This window comes from Agelaius tricolor, unplaced genomic scaffold (genome assembly GCF_023055355.1).
Source record: "Agelaius tricolor isolate 1412-34295 unplaced genomic scaffold, bAgeTri1.0.p SCAF_5, whole genome shotgun sequence".
Lineage (NCBI taxonomy): Eukaryota > Metazoa > Chordata > Aves > Passeriformes > Icteridae > Agelaius > Agelaius tricolor.
Window position 1 is genome coordinate 11,328,055 of NW_027269265.1, and position 22,697 is coordinate 11,350,751.

General features: G+C 39.9%; 1 protein-coding gene across 1 annotated transcript in view; it reads right to left on the bottom strand.

Moving 5' to 3' along the window:
• Nucleotides 1–2,484: 2,484 nt before the first annotated feature.
• DYNC1H1 (dynein cytoplasmic 1 heavy chain 1) overlaps nucleotides 2,485–22,697 on the bottom strand; it is a 44,840-nt gene continuing 24,627 nt past the window's right edge. The window contains exons 39-78 of the mRNA XM_071426440.1: nucleotides 22,148–22,354; nucleotides 21,929–22,050; nucleotides 21,412–21,577; nucleotides 21,016–21,179; nucleotides 20,621–20,750; nucleotides 19,704–19,837; nucleotides 19,332–19,446; nucleotides 19,056–19,217; nucleotides 18,764–18,978; nucleotides 18,473–18,677; nucleotides 18,162–18,335; nucleotides 17,942–18,061; nucleotides 17,697–17,817; nucleotides 16,912–17,107; nucleotides 16,168–16,285; nucleotides 15,011–15,226; nucleotides 14,239–14,451; nucleotides 13,922–14,049; nucleotides 13,366–13,519; nucleotides 12,480–12,626; nucleotides 12,247–12,397; nucleotides 11,806–12,059; nucleotides 11,521–11,655; nucleotides 11,332–11,426; nucleotides 11,069–11,243; nucleotides 10,165–10,240; nucleotides 9,031–9,191; nucleotides 8,693–8,804; nucleotides 8,550–8,610; nucleotides 8,040–8,163; nucleotides 7,598–7,711; nucleotides 7,145–7,315; nucleotides 6,781–6,998; nucleotides 6,483–6,586; nucleotides 5,894–6,105; nucleotides 5,297–5,450; nucleotides 4,338–4,480; nucleotides 3,770–3,938; nucleotides 3,283–3,410; nucleotides 2,485–2,862 (exon numbers count right to left, since the gene is read on the bottom strand). Of these exons, the coding sequence (XP_071282541.1) occupies nucleotides 2,734–2,862; nucleotides 3,283–3,410; nucleotides 3,770–3,938; nucleotides 4,338–4,480; nucleotides 5,297–5,450; nucleotides 5,894–6,105; nucleotides 6,483–6,586; nucleotides 6,781–6,998; nucleotides 7,145–7,315; nucleotides 7,598–7,711; nucleotides 8,040–8,163; nucleotides 8,550–8,610; nucleotides 8,693–8,804; nucleotides 9,031–9,191; nucleotides 10,165–10,240; nucleotides 11,069–11,243; nucleotides 11,332–11,426; nucleotides 11,521–11,655; nucleotides 11,806–12,059; nucleotides 12,247–12,397; nucleotides 12,480–12,626; nucleotides 13,366–13,519; nucleotides 13,922–14,049; nucleotides 14,239–14,451; nucleotides 15,011–15,226; nucleotides 16,168–16,285; nucleotides 16,912–17,107; nucleotides 17,697–17,817; nucleotides 17,942–18,061; nucleotides 18,162–18,335; nucleotides 18,473–18,677; nucleotides 18,764–18,978; nucleotides 19,056–19,217; nucleotides 19,332–19,446; nucleotides 19,704–19,837; nucleotides 20,621–20,750; nucleotides 21,016–21,179; nucleotides 21,412–21,577; nucleotides 21,929–22,050; nucleotides 22,148–22,354 (6,093 nt within the window). The 3' untranslated portion in view covers nucleotides 2,485–2,733. The remainder of the gene's footprint in view (nucleotides 2,863–3,282; nucleotides 3,411–3,769; nucleotides 3,939–4,337; nucleotides 4,481–5,296; nucleotides 5,451–5,893; nucleotides 6,106–6,482; nucleotides 6,587–6,780; nucleotides 6,999–7,144; nucleotides 7,316–7,597; nucleotides 7,712–8,039; nucleotides 8,164–8,549; nucleotides 8,611–8,692; nucleotides 8,805–9,030; nucleotides 9,192–10,164; nucleotides 10,241–11,068; nucleotides 11,244–11,331; nucleotides 11,427–11,520; nucleotides 11,656–11,805; nucleotides 12,060–12,246; nucleotides 12,398–12,479; nucleotides 12,627–13,365; nucleotides 13,520–13,921; nucleotides 14,050–14,238; nucleotides 14,452–15,010; nucleotides 15,227–16,167; nucleotides 16,286–16,911; nucleotides 17,108–17,696; nucleotides 17,818–17,941; nucleotides 18,062–18,161; nucleotides 18,336–18,472; nucleotides 18,678–18,763; nucleotides 18,979–19,055; nucleotides 19,218–19,331; nucleotides 19,447–19,703; nucleotides 19,838–20,620; nucleotides 20,751–21,015; nucleotides 21,180–21,411; nucleotides 21,578–21,928; nucleotides 22,051–22,147; nucleotides 22,355–22,697) is intronic.

The following is a 22,697-nucleotide window of genomic DNA, read 5'->3' on the forward strand; positions in this document are numbered from 1 at the left end:
AGAAAATGTCTAATTGCTGTTAACACAGCTGCTCCTTCCTTGTTTGACCAATGTTTTGGGCAGTTTCTGTGTAGCTGCCAGAAGAGTGTTTACAATGTGATGTGGAACGCATTAGCTCAGAGCTGCTTAGTGAAAGCAATCATTCAGGAGCTGCAGGAATGGTGCCCACAGATGGGAGGCCAGTTAGGGAGCAAAAACTGTCTCTCTGATCTCCCTTTCCTGTATGGTAATTTATTTAATCAGGTTTAGAATCTGGGTAGTCCATTTGTGTGGGAGGGAAACTACTAACTATGAAAGTATAATGATGGCTTGAAAGATGTTAGTACCAGCAACTTGTGAAAGGATTTGTTTTGTACAACTGGCAGAGACTTTTAGTTTCCAGTTTCTTTCATAGGATGGAAAGCTGCTTAAAATGTTATTTAACTGCTAACATTGCACCCTCTCCCACCTGTGTATTTATTTTATTAAAGCAACTTTTCTTTCATCCTTATTCCTCCAGCTGGAAATGGTTTTTAATCAGCTTGGAACATATGTGGTTAAACAGTAAGTTTCAGAGGCCTTTGCCCCAAGACAGAAGCTACTGTGGTTGCCCCTTGACTTGTCCAGAGGCAAAGACTGCTGCAGTGAAAACTGTGAAGTTATTTGAAAAAACCCCAAACAAACCAACAACCAACCACTTGCAGCTATAGATTTGTGTGGACTACAACTAGGCTACAGCTCTCTCTGGAATGAAGATGTGTGAAAAGATTAAGAATACAATATTGTGAGGGAGCCAAGCCCCTCATTTTAAGTCCTAGCTCTCAGCCCCATCAGCTGAGGCTAAATAAAACTGAACCCCCTGACTTTTAAACTGCAGCCAAAACCCCATAACTCACCTAAAGAGGATTTCACTTAAAGCAGCTGTTTCACATGGAAAAATCACAACAGGAGAGGAAGGAAGGGAGTGGAAAGGTAAGCCATATAGGACAGTATCTACTCATTGAAATATGTTTATTCAGTATGAGAATCCAGATGTAGATTAACTTGTGGCCTGAAATTGTACCTTTTGTTAATTCAGGCCTAATGCAGAAGTTAACATAGAAGAGCTGAAGAGTTTGGGAAGCTCAAGCTCTAGGATAGTTGAGACTCTTGATCTCCCCATCAGTGTTTGCCAATAGGTGGAACTGGTTTGGGCAGAGTTTTAATAGCAGCTGTAAGTGGTACCACAGCCCAGGTCTATGAGCTGGGCACAAACAGCAGCTGCTGAAAGGAAGGTGCATGTTCAGTGGAGCTGCCAACAGCCAGCTCTTGATTTAAGCTAATACTTCATACTGCAGCTGGTACCCAGAGCATGCTGCTTTTTTTCTGTACAATGTAATTGAAACTATGCTGGAGGCAATGATACCAGTTCCAGACATATTCTGGTGCTGAAAAGCAAAGTCTCTCAAAGAGGCTGAGAGAAAGCAAAGGCATTATAGTTACAACTCATCTTGGATCATGATGCATGTAGTTCTCATCTCTGTTCCTCACAACTGGGTAAGAACTGCACAAAGATTATTAAACTGCACATGATTCACTGGTCTGGGATTCACACTTTGTAAAGTAACAAAACCAGGACAGTTTAATCTCAGGGATTAACTTTGCAAAACAGTATGGAGAGGGCAGACAGCAGAATTCTGTTTTAGTAAACAGCAAGCACTGACCAAAACAAGTATGTGAGGCAGGTTGAGATAGCAATTTTTCTTCCCAGTCCAGGCTTGTACTATGGAACCCTTATCACAGAAAAATACTGGAGCTGATGAAAGTCACTGCTCTCATAGGAGCAGCTGGGGAGGAAGGAGCTCCCAAGATTTCTGTTTTGAGATTAGAAAGCTGTGTACCCACATTCTTCATACATGCCTTTGAACACTTCAGCCACTGTCAGAGAGGACAGCTGTGCTGAGACGATGGTCAGAAAGGTAGAAATGCTGAGCCAACAAATTCAGGATCAGAAAAAGCAAGCAAATGCCCAAACCATTACAGCAACCCAAGCAAATAGCAGGAACTCTCAGCTTTCCTAATTTAGTAATGGTTGGTCACATGTGTGAGTCTCAAATAATACTGTAACTCCTTGTGTAAGCATTTAATAGCCTCCTCTTGGGTTACTGAGACATAAATCTGGGGACATATTTCACCATAAAAGCAGTTTGAGAAAGAGGAAGCTCTGTGGTCAATAGGACAAGAAAGTTTAGCTCAGGATGCTCCAGCTTCTCAATGCATTGTAGCAGGTGACTTCAAGTAAGACCCAGTCCATTGCAATGAATTAATGCAATGGCCTGAATTGTCACAGTAGATGTCAGGTTTTGTGTATTACTGCACTACAGACTTACATTGCAAGGTTCCTGTTACTGGAGCTTAGCTTGAAGAGCAATTCATAGTTATTCTCTGAAAAGATCATGGGTATAGGTTTTCCAGACCGAAAACATCACTAAGAATTAGATTAGTGACAGAAATAGATGGTCAAAATTTTTGCTATATATTTTATTTAATATAACATAATCCATCAAATATCACATCTACCAATAACCCTCTAAAAACCTCATTCAATCTTCCTTCAAAGAAATCTCTCTGGCCTATCTTCCCACTGCACTGTCACCTTTCCAGCCAACTTGACACAAATCCATCTGTTAACCTACCCTGATTACAAAAGTACAGGTGAGCACTACATAGAAGACTGACACTTACTACGGCATTAACCAGTGAAAATAGGTTTGTTCACTCAGTGCAGAGAACTGCAACACCACGCTCATAGAAGCTGCGGGGATCTTCCTTGGTGGCTATTTCAAAGTCAACGGTGAAAATCAGATCAGCACGAGTGAAGTTCAGATAAACTGGTAAAGTAACCTGGGGAAAAACAAGAATATAGGAGAGTTCTGTAAGACAGCTGAAGAGTGTCAGAGGTTTCTCTAACATTATATGATGCCAATGAGATGGGAATTCAGTCTCAGATAACTCAGTATTCAAAATATGAGGAAAAACCCCAAGACTTAATAAATTCACAGATGCTGCTATAGATATAAATTTGAGTTTTGACTTGGAACAGCACTGAACAGCATTTTTGGATGTCTCTCCTTTTTATCTATCTACAAAGGAAAGACACAGTCAGCACTAGGTCTGTTTGCTGCTAGCCCTGAAATCAGATGCAACTGACAACAAGAGTAATTAGAGAACACTAATTTGATTTGTTGTACCCGGTACAAGTATCCATAAAGCCTTAGGAAAGAATTGCTAGGGATATCTAAATATTTTCATCATCATACTTACAACATTTGCTTTTTTATCAGCGTTTGTCTGCTTGATCCAGCGAAGTTGTGTAATGGGCAGGACAGTTGAAATAGCATTTGAAAGCGACAGCTTGTTGTTACTGCATGTAGCTCCCTGGAGCTTCAGGCCTGCAAATTGCAATGCAGTTTAGAGTTCTAAGAGCTTTCATATATCCAAAGGCTGTCTCCTTCTGTATCATTTAAGGGCTAAGTCCACTAAATGAGAAGTATTTCATAATGCAAAATGAAGAGGTTGTAGGTGATAGACTATGCAATACCACTTCAATATATATTCACCCTGGTCTTAAGATTTATTAGCATTTAAAGTACTTCCCTAATAACTAATATCAAACTAATCTGAAAATACTTTCAGAAAGCATGTATTAACTTTTGCAACAACAGCCCCTTTTTCATTTGACATAGCCCATTTAATACAGAAGCTTCTGAAAACATTTCAGAGGAAGCTCCCTTCCTTCAGCTCAGTTTACCTGTGACTCCAAAGCTGCAGGCATCCAGGACTGCGTTCTGGGTAGTTGTAACATTGACCTCAAGACAGAGTTCCTCAAGGGACCAACTGTTTGCCTGGGCAACATATTGTCTTGTAGCAGTAATATATGCCTCTGGCACAAACAGGCCACCCAGGCACACATGGATGTTCTATTTAAGGAGAAAAAATATAGGGGAAAAAAAGTATTTCAGCTGCAGTATTAATGAATGACTATTATAAATACTATTATAAATACTTAAGCAATCTATTCACATTAAAATGTTCCTGCTACTACTGGAGCACAGTGTAACTGCTAAGATGCTTTTTGCTCTAAGGCTTTGTCTCCCACTGTCCCACAATACTAATGCTCCCTCTGATCTCTGTGCACAGTTACCCTGCTAAGCCTCATCACGCTGCGATCAGGAGACGCTCAGCAGTATTTACAGACATTTCAGAGAGCACTGACTCAAGTTCATTGACTGAGGGGCTACTTAGAAGTCCTGATGTGAAGACTCCAGAAAGCAGTTACACAGCTCCACCAATAACCCCGAGAAGTCAGCACAAAGTACCTTCAGTTCTTTTGCTCCACCAGATGCAGCTGCCTGGGAAATATTCTGGAGCTGTTTAATGCGCTCGCTGAAGTCAGACACCCACTGGATAACAGTCATACCAGCTGGCACTGTGTAATGAGACCAGCTACGAGGCAAAATACCTACAAAGATGTGATTAGAATTAAGTTTTGTTCATATACAAGTTGAAATTACACACTATATTAAAACTTTGAAGACTTGGACTGGAATATCACCCTCTATTTTAAAAGGCCCTTCAGTAAGTGAAAACACTTTCAAGGATTACAGAGCAAATGGCCTCTAGGTCTACTTTGTATTTAAAATGCCACCCACTTACAAACACCCTTCAAGAGCAGCTGCAGTTACACACAGCTATTTACTGCAAGACCTAATCTTCAGCTCTGCATGAAGATTTGAGTCCTTTAGAAATAGCTGAAGAGGTTGAGTATCTGTGTTTTAGGAAATGCTTTTGTTCAAATCACCATGTATTACAACATGCAGCATTGTCTGTGAAAATTCCACATGTACAATCTTTAAATAGAAATTCAAAGAGCTTGAATATTTTCTAGATTTTATAGGACCAATACTGCTCATTTGGTGGTATAAATAGCTTTGTTCTGTCACAAGTCAGAAATTGAGAGAACATAGTAAGGTTTCAGCCTAGAAATTAAGCTGCTAATGTAAATTGTACAAAAAAGCCTAATATATTAAAGCTGGACTATTATTATTATTATTATTATTATTATAGCCTAAATATTAGGCTATTATCAACCTCAACTTGGAATCTCATATCAAGCCAATTTTATGCTAAAATTTAAGTATTACTTGTGTTAAATGACAAAATCTATCCACATTTTTCTACCATTTTTGTTTTTTTTTTAAGCTGCTGACCACAGCAGCCTCTTACAGAGTGCAAGCAGCAAAGAGAGCCCTGGAGATGCTAGTTTGAACTGCCATACCTTTCACCAGCTCATTTATCAGTGTACGCAAATAATTGGTTTGTTTCTTTTTCCCTTCACACACTTGAACCACGTCCGCCAGGTCCTGTCGAACATCCTGGAGCAGCTTAGCTCCCATTTTCACCTCTCTCTCAAAGAACCGGAACAGAGGATCCTGATGGTCAAAACATTCAAAGTAAGACACAGATCAAAGTTCTTGCTGGAAAACTGCTACGAAAAACAACCCCCAAATTCTGTGTGGATGGAACACTCTGACTACAAGCACTGTGGTGCAGGAAGTGATTACAGAAGCTATTTTACAACCAACAATCTCCTCTCCCTAGGAGAAGCAAGAAATTAGAAGTCACAGTTGAACACTTAATGCAGACTGCCCAGCTAGACTGTTTGCCATTGCATTTCTTCAAATACTACCCAAAAGACACAAACCAGGTTTTAGGAGCATTTCAAGAAACCAAGCAAGTCATTACATGGCTATGGCACTCAAAATCAGCATCGACACAGGTTCCATTGACCCCTCAGCAGTGTAGTTGGTACTTCCAAATCACAATGCACCTTGTGCTTTTCCTATGCCCCCATTAAATAAAACATAGTTCTTACTTTAATGTTTTCCACAGTCCGCTTCAGATGGTTTAGATTTTGTGGGATAAGGTGAAGCCAGTTAGAGGCTGTGGTATGCAGTGTTCTCATCCAGGCTGGCCGTCCATCTGATGTAGAATCAGTTCTTGTCTTCTTCTCAGTTTCTGCATAAGCCAGATCATCCTCATCCTCCAGCATCTGCATCTTCAGCATTTTACTGATCATATCTATGCCTAAAACAGAAGATTTGCTGTTAGAGAAGCAGTGGCATCAAGGTTACAACATCCCACTACATGCAAGAACCAGGACTTTCCATTATTCCTAGTCTAGACCTAAGATTCAGAACTGCCCAGCTGTAGGTGGCTCCAGAAGCTTACAATAAAGCTTTCCAGAATCAAGATAGGAGCTTGCCATCTGGAAGACTAAATGGAACTGGCTTTTTTTGATTCACAGGCTCCTGGTCAGTTTTTGGATTACTCAAAAACCAATTATGTTGAGGGAGAAGAAGAAAGCTATTGACTCTTCAGCAAAACTTGTATTTCTCTTCTGCTTTTTAGTTAAAATGGTGGCCTGGTACTCAATGGAAGACATTGCTAAGTTCTGGATTTACCTTGTGTGGTGAGAAGAACTTTCTCTGCATTATTTGGCAGTCCCAGCCATGATGGTGTTTGTGTGTCTGGGAGCATCTCAACCCACTGGACAAACTCTTCACGCCTGCAATGCAGAGTTTTAATATCCATTAAAGGGTTTCCTCTGCTAGAATGCCAAGGTAATGCTTTGCCTGAGACAGATGTTCACACAGCACAGAAATACAGGTTATGTGCTTGGTCTTTTTCATCTTTATGTGCAGTTTTCTAATTAAAAAAAACGTTTTACATAAGAGATCAGGATAAGAAAAAAAATGATACCTGATTCCATCTGGCATCTGAATATCTTTGTGTCCATCAACCTTGCAAGCCAGTTTGAATTCACTGTCAAAACTTAAGGTGGTGAACAGACGTTCCAAGAAAGTGTTTAACAAACGCTGATCAAATTCATTATCGATACGCCCTCCATAGATAGACTGGGCCATCAGTGTCTTCAGTGCAGACCAGGGGATCTTATCAGGGGAAATGTTCTGGCGACCCTATAATCAGCAGGAAATAATTGTTGAATCACCAACAGGTTTTTTGTGCCTACTCATTAAACTTCCTTAATTTTTCCAGAGCAGACTGTTTCACTGAAGATCTTAAGTAATGTGTTACCTGTGCCTAAGCACACAACACTACTTGCCTTTGCTGTATCATCCAGCCAGGTATCCACTGTGTCACAGGCAGACCTCAGGTCAGACTCTCCAAACTCGTACTTCTTGGACCAGCCCAAGGGAGCGTAGCGCAGGCGCTCTTGGATAATGGCATGGAACCAGGCAAGGAGGAAATACAAGCGAGCACGCTCGTTTGGAGACTAGAAGTGGGGAGGAAAAATCCAAAACAACAAAACCAAACAACTGTCACTCAAGTGAACTGATAAAACCAAAGCCTGCTAAAAGACTAGAAAGTATCAGATTTAATGCTAAGTTGCTACTGAAACTGAATACATTCTACAGAAAAAGCAACTATTTTGCTTGGGTGAGGAGAGAAAAAACACTTCAAGTACATCTTAATATCTCAGGTTTTATCATCTAAGGTAAGATTTCAACGAACATGTTCTTCCATTTAGTTTCATCAAGACAAATCACAGCCTCACCTTGCACATCCTAGAAACTGGAATGCTGCTGAAGGTCCTCAGCATGTTTGCCTTTACACCAGGAGGAGGCTCAAACACAAAGATCCGGCCAGCACGTAACAAATTCACTGGTACCTAGAGAAGATCAATAAGCTCAAATCCAGCTGCTTTAGCCTTCACTAAATTAAATCCCAGCAGAGTTTGCATTAGCTTCAAAACCTCATGGTGAGCACATGAAGTACTGCCTTTTTTTTGGAGATTAGGGGAATCAGCAAAAGGAACAGTATCAAGTTTACGGCTACAGTTCATTCATCAGAAAACAAGGATAATATCTGCCCTGACAGGTGTGTTTTCCTTCTTGTTTACTGCAGAAGGCAGTCATGAGAGAACATTCCCTGGGGACCACTCTTAGCTCTGCAAGCCAGTTACTCAGCAAGATAATAAAATTTTAAATCACCATTACCTTTGGATTAATCTCCATGGTAAGGAAGAGTCTGAAGCAAGCATGGGGTTGCAGGGAATGCAGTTTCTTTTCTAGCTGCATGAGCCAGCCAGGAGCCAGGTGAACGTTCTTCAGCATTACCCATCTGTGAATTTTTGAGACAAATTAAGTGCTTTTTAGTAAACAGCTTATGGATCCTGGCTGTGATCATCACAAAGAGCAACAGAATATATCAATGCTACAGATTTTCCTCCCTCTTAAACTTGTCTTCTACATAGAACCAGTTACTATGTACTGTAAATGAGTTAACTTTTTGTTTTGCAGGTACAACCTACTTCTCCTGAAAATATTTAAACAGAAGATGTATGCAGATGTGCTTGCTATTACAAACTACAATTGAAAAGATAGGCCTGCTTTTTTGTTTTAGTCAGTTTTATCTCTTTAATCAATAAATAACTTCCCCCTTTTACCTTTCTACCTTTCAGCTAGAATACTAGACAGTATTCTAGCTGAAAATGAAATAGAACTCACCTTCCAGATTTCACTGCTGTGTTTATTGCTTTATCTGCTTGGTTAAACCCTTCGGCAGAACCTAAAAGACAGAAGAGTTGCTAAATCTCTTACTGCTAACAATTTCATTTATGCTTAGATGTTGAAATAAGGAATGCTCTTACCAATAGCAATAGAAGTAATCTGTGTATTCTGCTCAGCTGCAAGGTCTTCAACATGACCACTGGCATCATAACCAGGCACTGAACACATCAGCACAGGGGTATTTGGTTTCACCTGTGCTCCAAGAAGTTGAAAAGGATATGAATCAATCACTAGATAAATATGAGAATGCAGTAAGCTCAGTGTTTCTTCCCTCTGAACCACTAAAACCATTATGTTACTCTTAGTTTTACTTAAAAAAAAACCAATCCACTCATACCAGAGAAGAGACAGTGGAAGAAATGTTCATTGTGGAACTCATGCAAGGTGGCCCTAAGCATTTCAAATCCAAGTAGTTTACCTCTGTATCCACAATGTGTGTCAGATCCAAAGGCTGCTCCATAATGGACATGAAAGACTCTCCAAGATTGGTTGAAACAAAGGTATGTGCCATGGCCAACAAACGATCCGGACGGAAGGCCTGGATCAGAAGCAAGCGATGGATGGCCTGTCCAATGGGAGCTGGAAACAGGAGACAGGATTAGATGGACCCTCCTCTCTTCAATTCTCCATTCAATTTCTCCCCATCTTGTTCTGAAGACTACATATTTAGAAAGTTAATTATTCTTTTGGAAGATCTGATGCAACTTTTAATGAAATGCATAATATTCTGCTTTTAATTTGACAACTGAAAAAAAAATTAGCAGCTTCAGCTGGTTTACAAAACCTAAAGGCTAAAATTATTGACAGGAGTGATTTTAATTTCCAGGGACAACAGATCTTTTCACATCTTCTCACTCACAAAATGCTTTACTAGCATGGTAGATAACCTAGAGCTGCTTCAGTTAATTATCCAGCAGCAGCTTTAATAAGCAGCTAGTAAATATGAGCTTAGAATCCTTAATTTAGAAAGCTACAGGAATGAGCATGGAATGATCAAAGACAGCAACACTTCCTGAAATTATCTTTCAGATAGGGGAGGAACTGAAGGGCAACAGTTACCCTCAAGTTCTCACTCTTGAAAAATTAGCACTGACTACTAATGTAGCAAGAAGTAACTTCATGCTTAGGTACTACTGCAGGTCTAAAACTTTACTAGACCAGCCCTGTCCTCAGAAGATATGTGTCTTGGAGCTTTTTAGAGTATTGAGATATCTCCAGATTGGCAATGGCTAAGGTTAATCCAAACCTTTAAGCAATCTAATGAGATTGTAGAATTATGTAAGGTGAAGCAACCAAGTGTAGTAACTACAGCTTAGAAAAGTTTGATTTAAAAAAAATCCAGTCAAAACAAACAAACCTCCCAAAAAACCCCCAAAACCACCCAGTTGAAAAACCAACTAGACTTGAGGTTCTTATACAATCCCAACTTTATGATTTTCTCAACCATTAAGGTCCAAATTTAAATTCTACTTTAGAATTGCTTTTAAAATCATAGTAACTACTTAGATCAGTACAGTAGGACTGATATGGACAACAGTGCACATTCACTTACTTGCAGGTTTTTCTTCAGTCCAGAGGTATGGTACAGTCTGTTCGGGGGAACTGCTGTCCAGCCAGATACAGAATTGCTGTATTAAAAAAAAAAAAAAAGGCAAAAAACCTGAAGTTGACTTTCAAGATACCAGAAACATACAGCAAGGACATGGAAAACTCAAATTACACTTTGTCTATTATCCTATCTTTAGATGTGCCAAATCATTTCACTGATATGCCTCATGTCACTGATAGCCTTCAGCACACCTAATTCTACAGATCTTTATCAAGTCCCAGGCCAAGCTGTAAGTTATTTTACCCCAGGCTGAACAGTTTGAGAAAAATTAGATGTAGTAAAGAGAATTCAACTTCTAAGATAAAAATTAGGCAGGGCAAACCAAACAGGTAACTATTTAAGATATGGATATAATTTATGACATATTTCACAGTCAAGACAAAGATGTATTACTCTTTGAACACTTCAGTCACGAGAAGGTGCAGCATTCAGCAGCTGAGTACTATCCAACTTGATTCCACTTAGGCATGTCCAAGAGCCCACCACAATGAAGTTATGTGTGGCTGGGCCTGCTCATCTCTACTGCATAATTATCACACAATAGTGATGCAGCAAAATACATGCAATGTCACACCTTCTGCTACCATGGGAACCAAAGCTGGTCAACCACAAAGCCAGAGGCATGGTGAAACTGTTTCTGAATGATGAACAGTGCTGGTCTTCACAAGTTTCACAGTGTTATGAGGGAAGTAAGAACATTCATTTCCACAACTACAACTAGTTAATCTTTAGAACTTCCCTTTCCACAGCAGGAGAGCTTGTTTGTAAGCATGAAGCTTTTCAAGCAGACACCTGAAAAGCTTAACAAGATAGTTCAGTGGAGAGACAGAACCTAGGCAACACTCACCTCATCAGCTTGAACTTTTGAAACAAGGTCTTTAAATGCAGGAAGGCAGCTCAACCTCATCATTGCCTCTGTTTGCTCTACAGTCAAACCATTGATTTTGGGGAGAGATGCAGTGTTTAGTACAATCTCCTTCCCTCTCAAGAAGTGCTGGAATTCTGCATCATATGTAGGCTCCCTAATGTTAAGGGAAAAGAAGACTTTAGCTAGATGCCTTCAAGACAGCCCTCTCTTTTTCAACTAAAGTGAAGCAAGAAAACATTTACCCAATAGTGCCTTTCAGTTTGATCCGGGCCAACAACATGGCAAATGTTATGTGATCCTGGTGCAGCATGCCACGTGCCACTCGGTTGAAGGCCACCTAGGAACAAAAGAGAGTAGTAGTGTAAGGAGCTTTGAATTCTGACCCTTTGAAAATTATTAAAGAATTACATTTATTAATTAAAACACTGAACCTGAAAGAGATCCTTTGTGATGATTGAGAGACGATGAGTATGATCTGTAATTCCCTTCAGATTTGGGTTCTCATACAAGACATTGTGATAGATGTCCAAGAAAAACTGGAGGGAGTATTGGTACAGGAAATGTATCTGAAAGAGAAGAGAGTTTATTTTTTCTCTCCACAATCTTGCTGTTTGATAACCAACAGAGTATGCCTACCAAACTACAATATTGGGCAGTGCCTATTTAGCTTTGACCAGTAAACACTCAAAGCTCCTGAGAAGAAGAACTCAATTTACCTGTTTCAGTGATTCCATAGTAAAGTAGATACTGCTGCAAGCTGTAGAAAGAGGTAAGTACTGCTGGGAAACAGTCTCCACTTCTTGCATGACAATATCAGTCTCTTCTACTTTTCTGGTGACCTCTGCTGCTTCCTTCTTCAGGTTCTCAAGTGTAGTAATGATGGTGTCATCATCCAGGATACGTCCCTTCACTTCATTAAGTGCTTGGAGTAGGGATTTTTCCAACTGACGTAAGCGCAGCTGAAATTCACCTTAATTAGAAGAAAAAAAAGTCATACATACATATTGTACAGATATGTTAAAGAATTATGTGAAATGTGTGTCTTTGCTATTGGGCATCCTGAAAAAAAGAATATGAAGATAAGAGCACTGTGTGCTCTTAGAGTAAACCCACTGTATTCTTTTAGAACAGGAGGAAGTTAATTTTGGCAAACATACCCTGAAGCTTGAGGAGGTCAGAGCGTTTTTCATCAACATCTGGTCTTTCAGCTTTCAGGACTTCATTCAGACACTGGCTCTGCAAGCTGCTGCGAGTTACTGTGAAGTTCACAAACGTAACACGAGAGCAGAGGTCTGGTGGGAATTCAACCTGTCACAGGAAACATGGAAAAGTTTTCTCAGCTCTCTTCACATGCCATTTCTACAAACAGGACTGCTTTGATTTTACTTACTGTTGGATCTCTGGTGGAAAGGAAGATAACGAAGGACGGTGACAAATCAATGTCTTGGTCTCCCAGAGTAATCAGAACTCTGCCTCCAGTTCTTCGGACTTCACGATTCAGAACAGGATTCAGAACTGGGTCATAGCTCTCCACATCCTAGAAAATAGAAAGACAGATGTGTTAAAGACTGTTGTTTGCAAATGTCTCAAGCTAAAACTCCCAATCCAACAGAGGCTTAAAATTCTGGTAAGCAAACAACTGGTAGTTGGTTTGGAATAGGTATCACATTCAGAAGGTTTACACACTTTAGATGTGTAGTTGAGCTACACAGGTACAGAAGAGAAGTATTATTAGTGGCTGTAATTTTGTTAGCTCTACTGCAGGTAAGCCCTATTCTAAACAGCACAAGCAACAGTTACTGATCTTTTCCATTTCCATACTAAGAAGTGAAAAACATACCCATTTCAAGTGAAAGTCAATTATTCTTATAGCTGCCTATTTCTTCATGTTACTGAAATTTCTCCCTGATATTCAAAGCAGATTAAATTCTAGATAACTAACCATATTAGTTGCCATTGTCTGTGACTAGAGAAAGCACATAAAAACAAAGGAACAGGTAGGTTGCAAGTCATTTTACAGTATGGAAAGATCATTTCAAAATAAAAGAATTTCATCTTGAAATGGTGGAAAAGGAAATAACTTCTTTTGATTTTGTAGCTCACTAATTCTTCTCAGGACTAACACCATATGTATCACTAGTTTACTTGTTAAATTGTAAATTGAAAATAAAGTTGCCTGCATGTTAGTTACATGCAAGAGAACAACTGAAAACTTTTCTAATACATGGGACAGAATTCAAGAATTAAAATAGCTTCTACACAATCATGCCACTAACCTGAACAAGAAGTGGGTTACCAAATCTCAAGGCACTTTCCAAGTTCTTTCTGAAAGCATCATCCAAGAAACTTGTACGAGTTATCTTACGGTCTTTATATTCATTCATGATAAACTCTGTAGCTTGCCCAGAGGGATCGATGATCAATGGATACCTTAAGTTAACAATAAAACACTTTCATTGGTTAGGTTTTGACTGCAGACAGTGTCTAAGCAGTTTTATGAATTTACATTGCATTATTAGTCTCACCTCTAAAACCTTGTTTATTCCTTCACTAAGCTGAGGCAGGTTCAATGACTCACTTCAGTTTTGAGCAACAAAATAACTCAAATAACAAAATAGTCCAAGCCAACTTATTTTAACAGCTAAGCAAAAAAGGCAAGCAAAGGTGGATGAAAGTTTTTACGTTTACACATGGTTGAGAAGCTTTTATGAATATTAGAACTTCACACCCCAGTGAAGCAGTGCTTTGCAGGAGCTACTGTGATTCAATAGGTGCACACCCTGCCTGCTTTGAGAATGTTGCTTAAGAACTTCACATCTTAGAATGAAGTACCTGTTGAAGCGTTTGAGCATGATGGCATTCTCTGTGCACAGGTCATCTGCAGGCAGGGAACTCGCCTGCCAGCGCAGCCGCTCATCGGCGTTGGAAAGGTACTCGGTCCTTGCGATGTCTGTGCGGAACTGCAGGAAGGAAACAAAGTTCGTGTTTAACTTGATGTTCTCCAACCAGCTGGTGAAGATATTTTAATCAAGTGCAGCTCTACAAAGCTGCAACAGCTTTCCAACAGCTCCATTCTTTACCTAGCAATCCTAAAGCTTAACTCCTGCAGTAAATCAATTCATGGTTAATTATCATGCCTGTATCTTTACCTGGATATTTGCTTGCTGCAAATGGTGAGACCACGTAGTGAAGAGGTTCTGACGCATCTGCTGATCAAAGTAGCCAGCATAGGCAATAAAAGCTCCTGAAAGTAAACAATCTCCTGCAATAGTGGACATCTGGTTTTTGAAAGTTTCACTTGTCTTCTCCCATCTTTCACGTTCAGCAGAAAGACTCTTCAGAAGAGCTGTGCTACGGTTTACCTAGAAGTAAGTGGTGAAGGTAGATTCTTTAGATGATGAAATGTTCTTATATTACAAGTCTCTCAGAACACTTAAATTCCGACTCAAGGCCCAAGTTAAATTTAAAAGCTCAGAATGAGATAAATTTGGAGCTCTTCAGTGCTAATTTATTAAGTTGATTCTAACTGTTACCTTAAGGAACTTAGAAGTGCTAAGTACTAGCAGAGTAGCAACATACTAATGATGAGATCAAGTACATAGAGAAATCCATACTCCTCTCCTTGAAGTCCAGTTAAGACATTACAATTCCACTACACCCATGCCTGTTTTCAAAGGCTTTCTATATATTTTAAACCTTATGAGAACTGTCTTGTTAATCAAATGGCAATACGAGTTGGTATTTCTCTAACTCCAGACAGGCTCATGACACCCAGAGAAGCCTCATGACACCCAGAGATGAAACAGCTCAAATGCACTGCACAGGGGAAGCAACCAAGTCCACTCTCAAATTTGAAGAATGATTCAATTTCAAACTGTCAAAGACCAAAGAATAAAAAATTATTGGTATATGAAGTCTTACTTTTGCTTCAACAGCAGCCAAGTCTGCCTTAATAGCTTGAGCCTCCGAAATCAGTACTGCATATTCTTCTTTGTAACGGGCAATACTGGCCTCAAGGTCACGAATCATCTGCTCCACTTCATTTGCTTTCTGTTGGTTGTCTTTGGCATCATCCTCCAGCTTCTGCAGTTCATTGCGTAGAGGTTCCACTCTTTTCAACATGTCAGCATAGTTCAGCTGCAAATGGAAAATAGAACCTTTCCACTTTCTAAAATGACATGTTAACAGGAACCACAGCATTCTGGTATATACTATCAACTGCATCTTTTCAAATTTATGTACTTCTGACCTGTGTAAGAATTAATAACCACTTAAGAGAAACTCAGTATTGTTTATCAATCCCTAGGACTCTAGTTTAAACTAAGCACAGATACATAAGTAATTGCTTTTTGCAAGATCCTTGTACTGCTGTAGATTTACACAAAGCCATTCAAAAGGTTCAGACCCCATTAAGAAGTGCATAGCATTGTTTTACATAAATATTCAACGGGGTGTCCATGCCAGTACTGTGCTAATCTGCCCTTCTCAGCAGTGAAATGAAAAAAGTTAAGCCACAGAACAATTAGGACAGGGCCTGTTAGCAAGATTCAAGCTAAATAGAGTCTCTCTAGATCATGCCACAACAAGCAGGCAGAGTTTTAACAAGCCAAGAATTTTGCTGTATTGGGACACCAACAGGCAAGTAAAACCATTCTTGGGTACCTCACTCTAGAGGCAAGATTCCCAAAGCTTATTCCTTCAGGAAACTTAAAAGTCTGCCTTGAGTGGGTCCTACTCTGAGGCAACACAAATGCAGTCTCATTAAGAGGACTGCATTGCATTTTCCACTGAAGAACTGTCTTGTACTGTAGAGTAACATCACATACAGAAAGTATTCACCAGTGGTCACTGTAAACCTAAAGTCTTTCAGTGCACCCAACTGGCCAGTAATTCTCTGACAGGGCACTATATATATACATCCCATTAGCATTCATCTAAACCATCTACCCCATTTCTTTGAGGCAAAATAGCTTGCAATACTCAGCTGAATAACGGCAAATTCAGAGCCTTTAGCCATTGCTATGTGCCTTCTGGTTCACTCTTTTCACCTTGCCTTTGCTTCCTCAAGCTGACTTTACCTGTGCAATTGCCCATTTCACCATAGGTCCACAGGCCAGTGATGCTCTGTTTACAATTTCATAGTTGTAACTTGGATTTGACAGGTAGTTTTTCTTCATCTTCTCCCGGATGGCATCACTGCAGGGGAAAAATTTTTACAGACAGCATGAGTACACTATGTCAGCACACAGGTGCTCAGTATCCCTTTGTCTAGCCTGCCTTCCCACAGCTGCCAAGAAACATTTCCTGTCAGTTTTGCTGAGTAGTAGCTGGGATGTTCAACATGTTGTTTCAGAAACTACAGCTTAAAGGTGCTAAAAAAATTTTATCAATATTTTAAGATTAGTCATTCACAAACTGCTCAACTCTGGAGCTGGAAGGGAATTTAGATGTCTCTAGTCTGACCTTCTGCTCACAGTTAGAGCCAGCTAGGAAGCTGACCTCCTAAGCTGAATAAAGCCCTCAGCAGCCTGGTCTGTTATTGCTGCAAAACCACTTTCAACTGACGGTGGCTTTGGACACCAACACATGCTTTGCAACCATGCCATTAAGTCACACAACAAGTCGCTGCTTTGCCTTGTCATGATACACCTTGGCTTCAGCAGTTTATTTCCTGTACCACCTGCACGTTCACCATGTGCAATAAGCTGGTGTCAAAAGAAGTCAAGTGCTACCAAAGCAATTACATAGAGGAAAATCCATTTAAGACCCTCTGTTCTTTGTAAGTGGTTTGTTCACATAAATATCTCACAGTTGCACTTCACCTGATTTCCTCAGCAGAGAAGTTGACAATGGTTGGAATGAAATTCTCCCTCATGATGATGGAACGTATTTGTTTCCAGTCAGTGGTGCTTTCACCCAACAGCAGGCAGATGGACTCCAGGGCCAGCTTCACTGCTGCAGGGGGATTAGCCATGGAACGCACCTCTACCAAGTGCTGCTTCTTTATTGACTTCACAGCTAACCAGTGCCACAAAGATGAAGAGTGTTGATTGGGAAGAAAACAAACAAATTAGCAAAGCCCAGCAGAGTACCCTGCAAAAATGCTTTAAGATTCTAAAAAGGAATATGAGGTTATTAGAGAAGCAGATACTACTGAAAAACTACTATATTACAAGAAACACATTCATGAATGTCAGCTTGCCAAATGGGCACAGGACTCTGCTGCCTAAAAATGATTCCTTCAAACCAGTGATTTGTCTACACAGTTTAATGAATGGGCAGGTTGACTGTATACTGTCTGTTCAGCAGCAAGGCATCACTGGTCTTTCTACAGCTGGCCTGCCAGAAACTAAGCCACAAGCCATAGAAGGAGTATCAAGAATCAGATCGGTACTATTACACACAGGAAAGGAAAAAAAAAAGGCACAAAAATCACAGCTCAAAGACTGTGAATTTAAAAGAAGGGATTTCTTCAACTCTGTTCAGCCCCATGCTACGAGCCTACACTTTTATTAGACAGGGTCAACCTAGATCACAAGAAAACACATTCCCATAGACCAATTTTAGATCCAAGACCACAGTGTGATCTCTTGGGGTGCTAACATACCATTCTGAGCTTCAATGACAGCAGGCTCCACCTTGTCCAGATCTTCTTTCACACTCATCTGCTTGTCTGCAATGACCTCCTGCTGCTTGTGCAGCTGTTCCTGAATCTCCTGGCTCATAACCTGTAAGAAAATTTCACAAAAATACTGCTTTTTAGAAGCTGAACTTCTTCCAGTACTTGGACTGTAGGCTCTGTTTTGTAAATAAAATAGTTCCTATGCACAGAGATTTAACAAAAATTTTTACCTTTTTCTTCTCAGCTTCCTGCTGGTCTTTCACCATCTTTTTCAACTTGTCATTGGCTGCAGCATTTTTCACTTCCAGCTCCTGACTCTTTATTCTTAGGTCACGCCGCAATTCCTCCACCTAAGATGGATTGCAAGATGGAAGAGAGAATTCATATTGAGCATTGAGATCTATTTACTCACTCCAGCTTTATAGAGGGCAAAGTTTTAAGAATACACACCTGATCAACTGTTTCCTTGATTTTTCTGAGACCAACATTCAGATGCATTTGCTGTTCCTCCAGTTCACTTCGTTTCTCATTGAACAAGTTGGCGTAATGGTTGATGAAGTCCAGATAGTGGCGTGGTGTGATTGCCATGGTTCTGCCTCCTCGTTTCGCCAGCCGAGCATTAGCCTTGAGGGAACAAAGCATTGTAGAGTATGTACTGTTTTAAAATTTATCTGCATGCCAAGGATCATAGTTTTTAGGAAACTGGTCAATGATGCCATGGCCTAGAGGTTAAGGCTAAGTTAAGCAGTGTAATAACATACCTGGTGAAGAGTCTGATGAACAAACACACAGCTATTAACAATAGCCTCCCTGTGTGATGGTGGTTGTGGCAGCTTATCATACACAACTGGCATGTAATCAGGCACAATGTAATTTGGTTTCTCAAGATCCATTTTGCTTGTGAACTCTTTGCCAACTTGGTACAGTGCCTCAGTTGACCAGTCTCCAAACCAGTTCAGGACACATCTGAAATACAAAGCATTTGTGAAGACTTCCCCAAAAGCAGTGTTTTAATGGTACCTGTAAAATATATTGGAATATGCAGCAATTACCTGTTGAAGAGAGCAGGAGAGGTAGCTGCCCTGTCCTTCAGGCCCTCAGAAGATGGGTTCATAGTGAACACTACATGGAGATTGCGAATAACTTGGCTGGTGAACCATTTGTAGAGTTCCTCATGTGAATCTAACATTAAACCTTCTTTCTGTGCTCCTTCTTTACACTGAGTCATGAGGGTAGCATATTCATCTCCTTCAAAGAGACCAGGAACCTAATTCAAAGGGTAAGTTTTGTTGTAGCTTATGGTTGCAAAAAGGTGCAAAAAATATTTATTTAAAATCTTCTTACCTCTCCATTGGCTAGGAGAGTGTTCATTCTCTCCAGGAATCCAGAATCCAAGACGTTTGACTCATCCATAATAAAAGCTATTTTTTCATTTTTGCAGCCAGAGCGTCTCAACACTGTCCTGAGGTCTTCATCAAAATCTTCACCTGTGTATTTTCTGTGAACCTGGTATGAGTTTACATTGGTCATTAACATTTTGGTTTAGCTTTTAATGGGATTTTAGGGGTCAATATGTAAGTGGGACTCACAGGATTTTAGAAGTAAACTTAGCACACCAACCTTGATTTGGTAGACACTCAAACCATTCATCCAGGCAACAAATCTTGACAGGGTAGTTTTCCCTGCTCCACTGACTCCAATTAGCAGCAAGTGGCCCTGAGGCTGACGGAAAATTCTGAAAAAGAACACAACCAGGTGTGATTGATAAGTGTTAGCAACTTACTGAAGCGTTTCCTAGAACATCTAAGCTTCAAGTTAGCACCAAAACTGACACACCTTTCCAGATAGGATCCTGCTATCTGAAGGCTGGCAGTATATTTTCTAAAGATATCAATGAGACCATGCTCCATTCTTACTCTGTTCTGAGGCTATTCTGGTTTAGAGTAATTCTACATACTGCTTATATGAGCAGCAATGGAAGTCTGAACTTACCGGTCAATTCTTAACACATGATCCAAGACTTCATTAAACAGGACAAGTGGTACATCAAGTTCTTCTTCATAGAAGACTTTAAGCCTAGCTTTCACATAGTCTCTCAATTCTTCTTGATCCACTGGAATATAATCCTAAAAGAACCAATACAGTCAATACAGTATGGAAGTTAACACTAAGGGAATTTGCTTAGGGGTAAATTTATGAGCACACCAAAGCAGAACTACTAGAATACTTGAAGTAGCAATCCTCTACAAAAGCTTAAGAACCATGTAGCCATTTAAATTGCACAGGAACATGCCCACTGCCTAGAGTGCCACAGGTAGCAGCATGAGGTTCAAACACTGTATGCACTGAACCTACCATAGGCTGAGCCTGTGCTGCCAGTTACCAAAGAGACTGGGAAGTAGCACTACAGACTAAATCCCTTCCCCAGTTTATTTTGAACAGCGTTTCCTAGTCATTTACTATTGGTCAGAGATGAGCAGTGAGCTAGGTGGACTTTTGCCTAAACTCACCAGGATTTGTACAGCTTACCCAGATGGATAATTTCAGATTATAAGAAACAGGTCACCAGAAAATGTGTAATATCAGTATTGCTCAAGGGTCATTGCCTAATCCAAGAGATTCCAAAAGGAATAACTGTCATCTGGTAGTGTCACAGTATTATTGAGACATATTATTTTATACTGCCTTTACATTCCACTGTGGCTCTTACAATAGCATCCCTGGCAAAACAGGTATTAAATTTGTGGCAGAGTTCACTTCAGATAATAATATTAAAAATTTATTGAAGATCGATTTAACAGCATGATGGGCAATGATTATCACTTTAATATGGTCATAAGAGCTGCATCACTCAATTGCATCAAACCTATTTAATTTCAGGGTTTATTTTTTCTTAAACTTTGACTTGCCTTTGACAGCCAGTTGCTGTACAAGATAGGTCTGCTCATAGCCTTTTCTTTGTCAATGTTGGGGAAGTGTTTCAGAGCAACCATGTCAATGTTCTCATCAGTCCAGCGCCTCTCCTCATCTTCCACAAGTCTGGATAAAGAATTAAGTCAGTGAGTACAATCCTCTGTAATGGGAAGAATATAATCACACCACATGGCAGCACTATGGCTGAAGTGTATTTTTGCTTTGTACAGATACAACTCCTAAGAGAGTCAAGCTGCAGCGAAATGAAATATTCTCACTGGTATTCCAGTTATTTAACATAAAACACACTTTAGTCTGATGTTCTAATGAAAGTTGGCAAGGAGTAGGCAACTTTTTATGGTTTTGCTTCCCCAGCTCATGAATTTTTTACCTGTCCTGGAAGAGACGTAAGGCTTCGTGGGCCCAAATCCTGATAAGGCCTTCAACTGGTAAGGTTTCCAGTGGTCTTAATGCTTCAAATATACCTCTCACCCACCGAGTCATTTCACGAGGTGAGTAGATGTAGTGTGGCTGTGTGTCTTGAGTGAATCTCTCCTAAAAATTTAAACTTAATTAGCTACTTTATCTCAAAGTTACACTGTATTTTTTACAGGACTTGGCATTACAAGATATTACTGTGACAGCATAATTCATTTTTGCCAGAACTCAAGTAATTAGTTGAGTTCTTGTACACATATTATCCATGTGAAAGGCTAACAACTCATGTTAAATGAAGCATAGAAGAAAGCATTCTAACTGGAGTTTGGAGTTGCACTTAACAAGTTACCTGAGACATTGTGTAGAATTCAACCATAGCAGCAGTGAGAGGCTCTGCATACGTGCGCAGTGATGGGATCAGCCTCAGCATTGCACGGTTGAATGTTCCATATATCTGAGTAAGTGAAGCTGGTCCAGGATAGTCCACATAAACCACAGGAACATGTCGTAAAAATCTGAAAGATTAGCATATTACACAGTACAGAAAGTCAAATTACTATCTGTATTCTCTTGGTTATCTTTTGCCAAAATTAAAGAACTGCTTGATTCAAAACCATCAGCAGCAGCTGTAGCTGGTTTGATTGCTCCCATTCTCAAGGGTTTCAGACTGTTGTGATTCAACAGTCTAATACTGAGTCCACTGCTGGGCTTTCACAGTAAGAACCAAGCAGCAGATAGTGCAAAAGCAAGGAACAAAATTTCAGCACAGCTGTTGTTAAACAAGTGTATTAAGAACAGATTACATAATCAATGCTTCAGTTTTGATTCCTATTCCATTCTTACCTAGAATTTACTAGACACATTACCTATGAGACAGAGGTTTTCTTCCAGGATCAGTAGGTGGATTACATGCACCAACAAACTGAATTCTCTCCAGTTTCACCCATGTCTGGTCAGATGTACGGTAGAATCCTCCATGTTCCACCATCTGGAACAAAACCACAAAAATAAAATCAAATCAATGGAACGTTTTATTTCTCTGTAAGTAGCTGTTCTGATACAGTTGATTACAAAGAAAAACAAACCTGTCTAATGAAGGATATGACTCTCTGTGTGCCATACTTGTCCATATCTGGCAAGTTGATTTCATCACAGAACAGCACCAGCCACTTTCCTAACTGCACAGGAGCCAGCACCACTCCATTAGGGGTACGCCTGTATTCACAGTAGTGATCAAAAGTTTTCAGCAGCAGTTCTGGAGTGGTAGCACTTGAAAAGTTGAGTCCAACCACCTTAAAAAGAGTATAATGGAAAAAAAAAAATTAAAATACACTAAGGACTGAAAGAGAGTGTATCAAGAGTCCTGGAAACAGGTATGTTTGGCTGTTCAGAATGGAAGTATATACACCATCCACATTACAGGTATATTACCACATATATACAGCTATGTACAGCTTAGATACTCCTTGCTTCCCACTGCAGGTTCTCAATTTACCATGCAGCAAAGCTTCTTGCCCAACCCTGTTTTGAACATGATAGCCTCATGTAACTGTCACTCCACCTAAATACAATACACTGAAGGATGAGAGCTACTCTTAAACATATGCACAGTATTTTTAAATACTGAATGCAGGA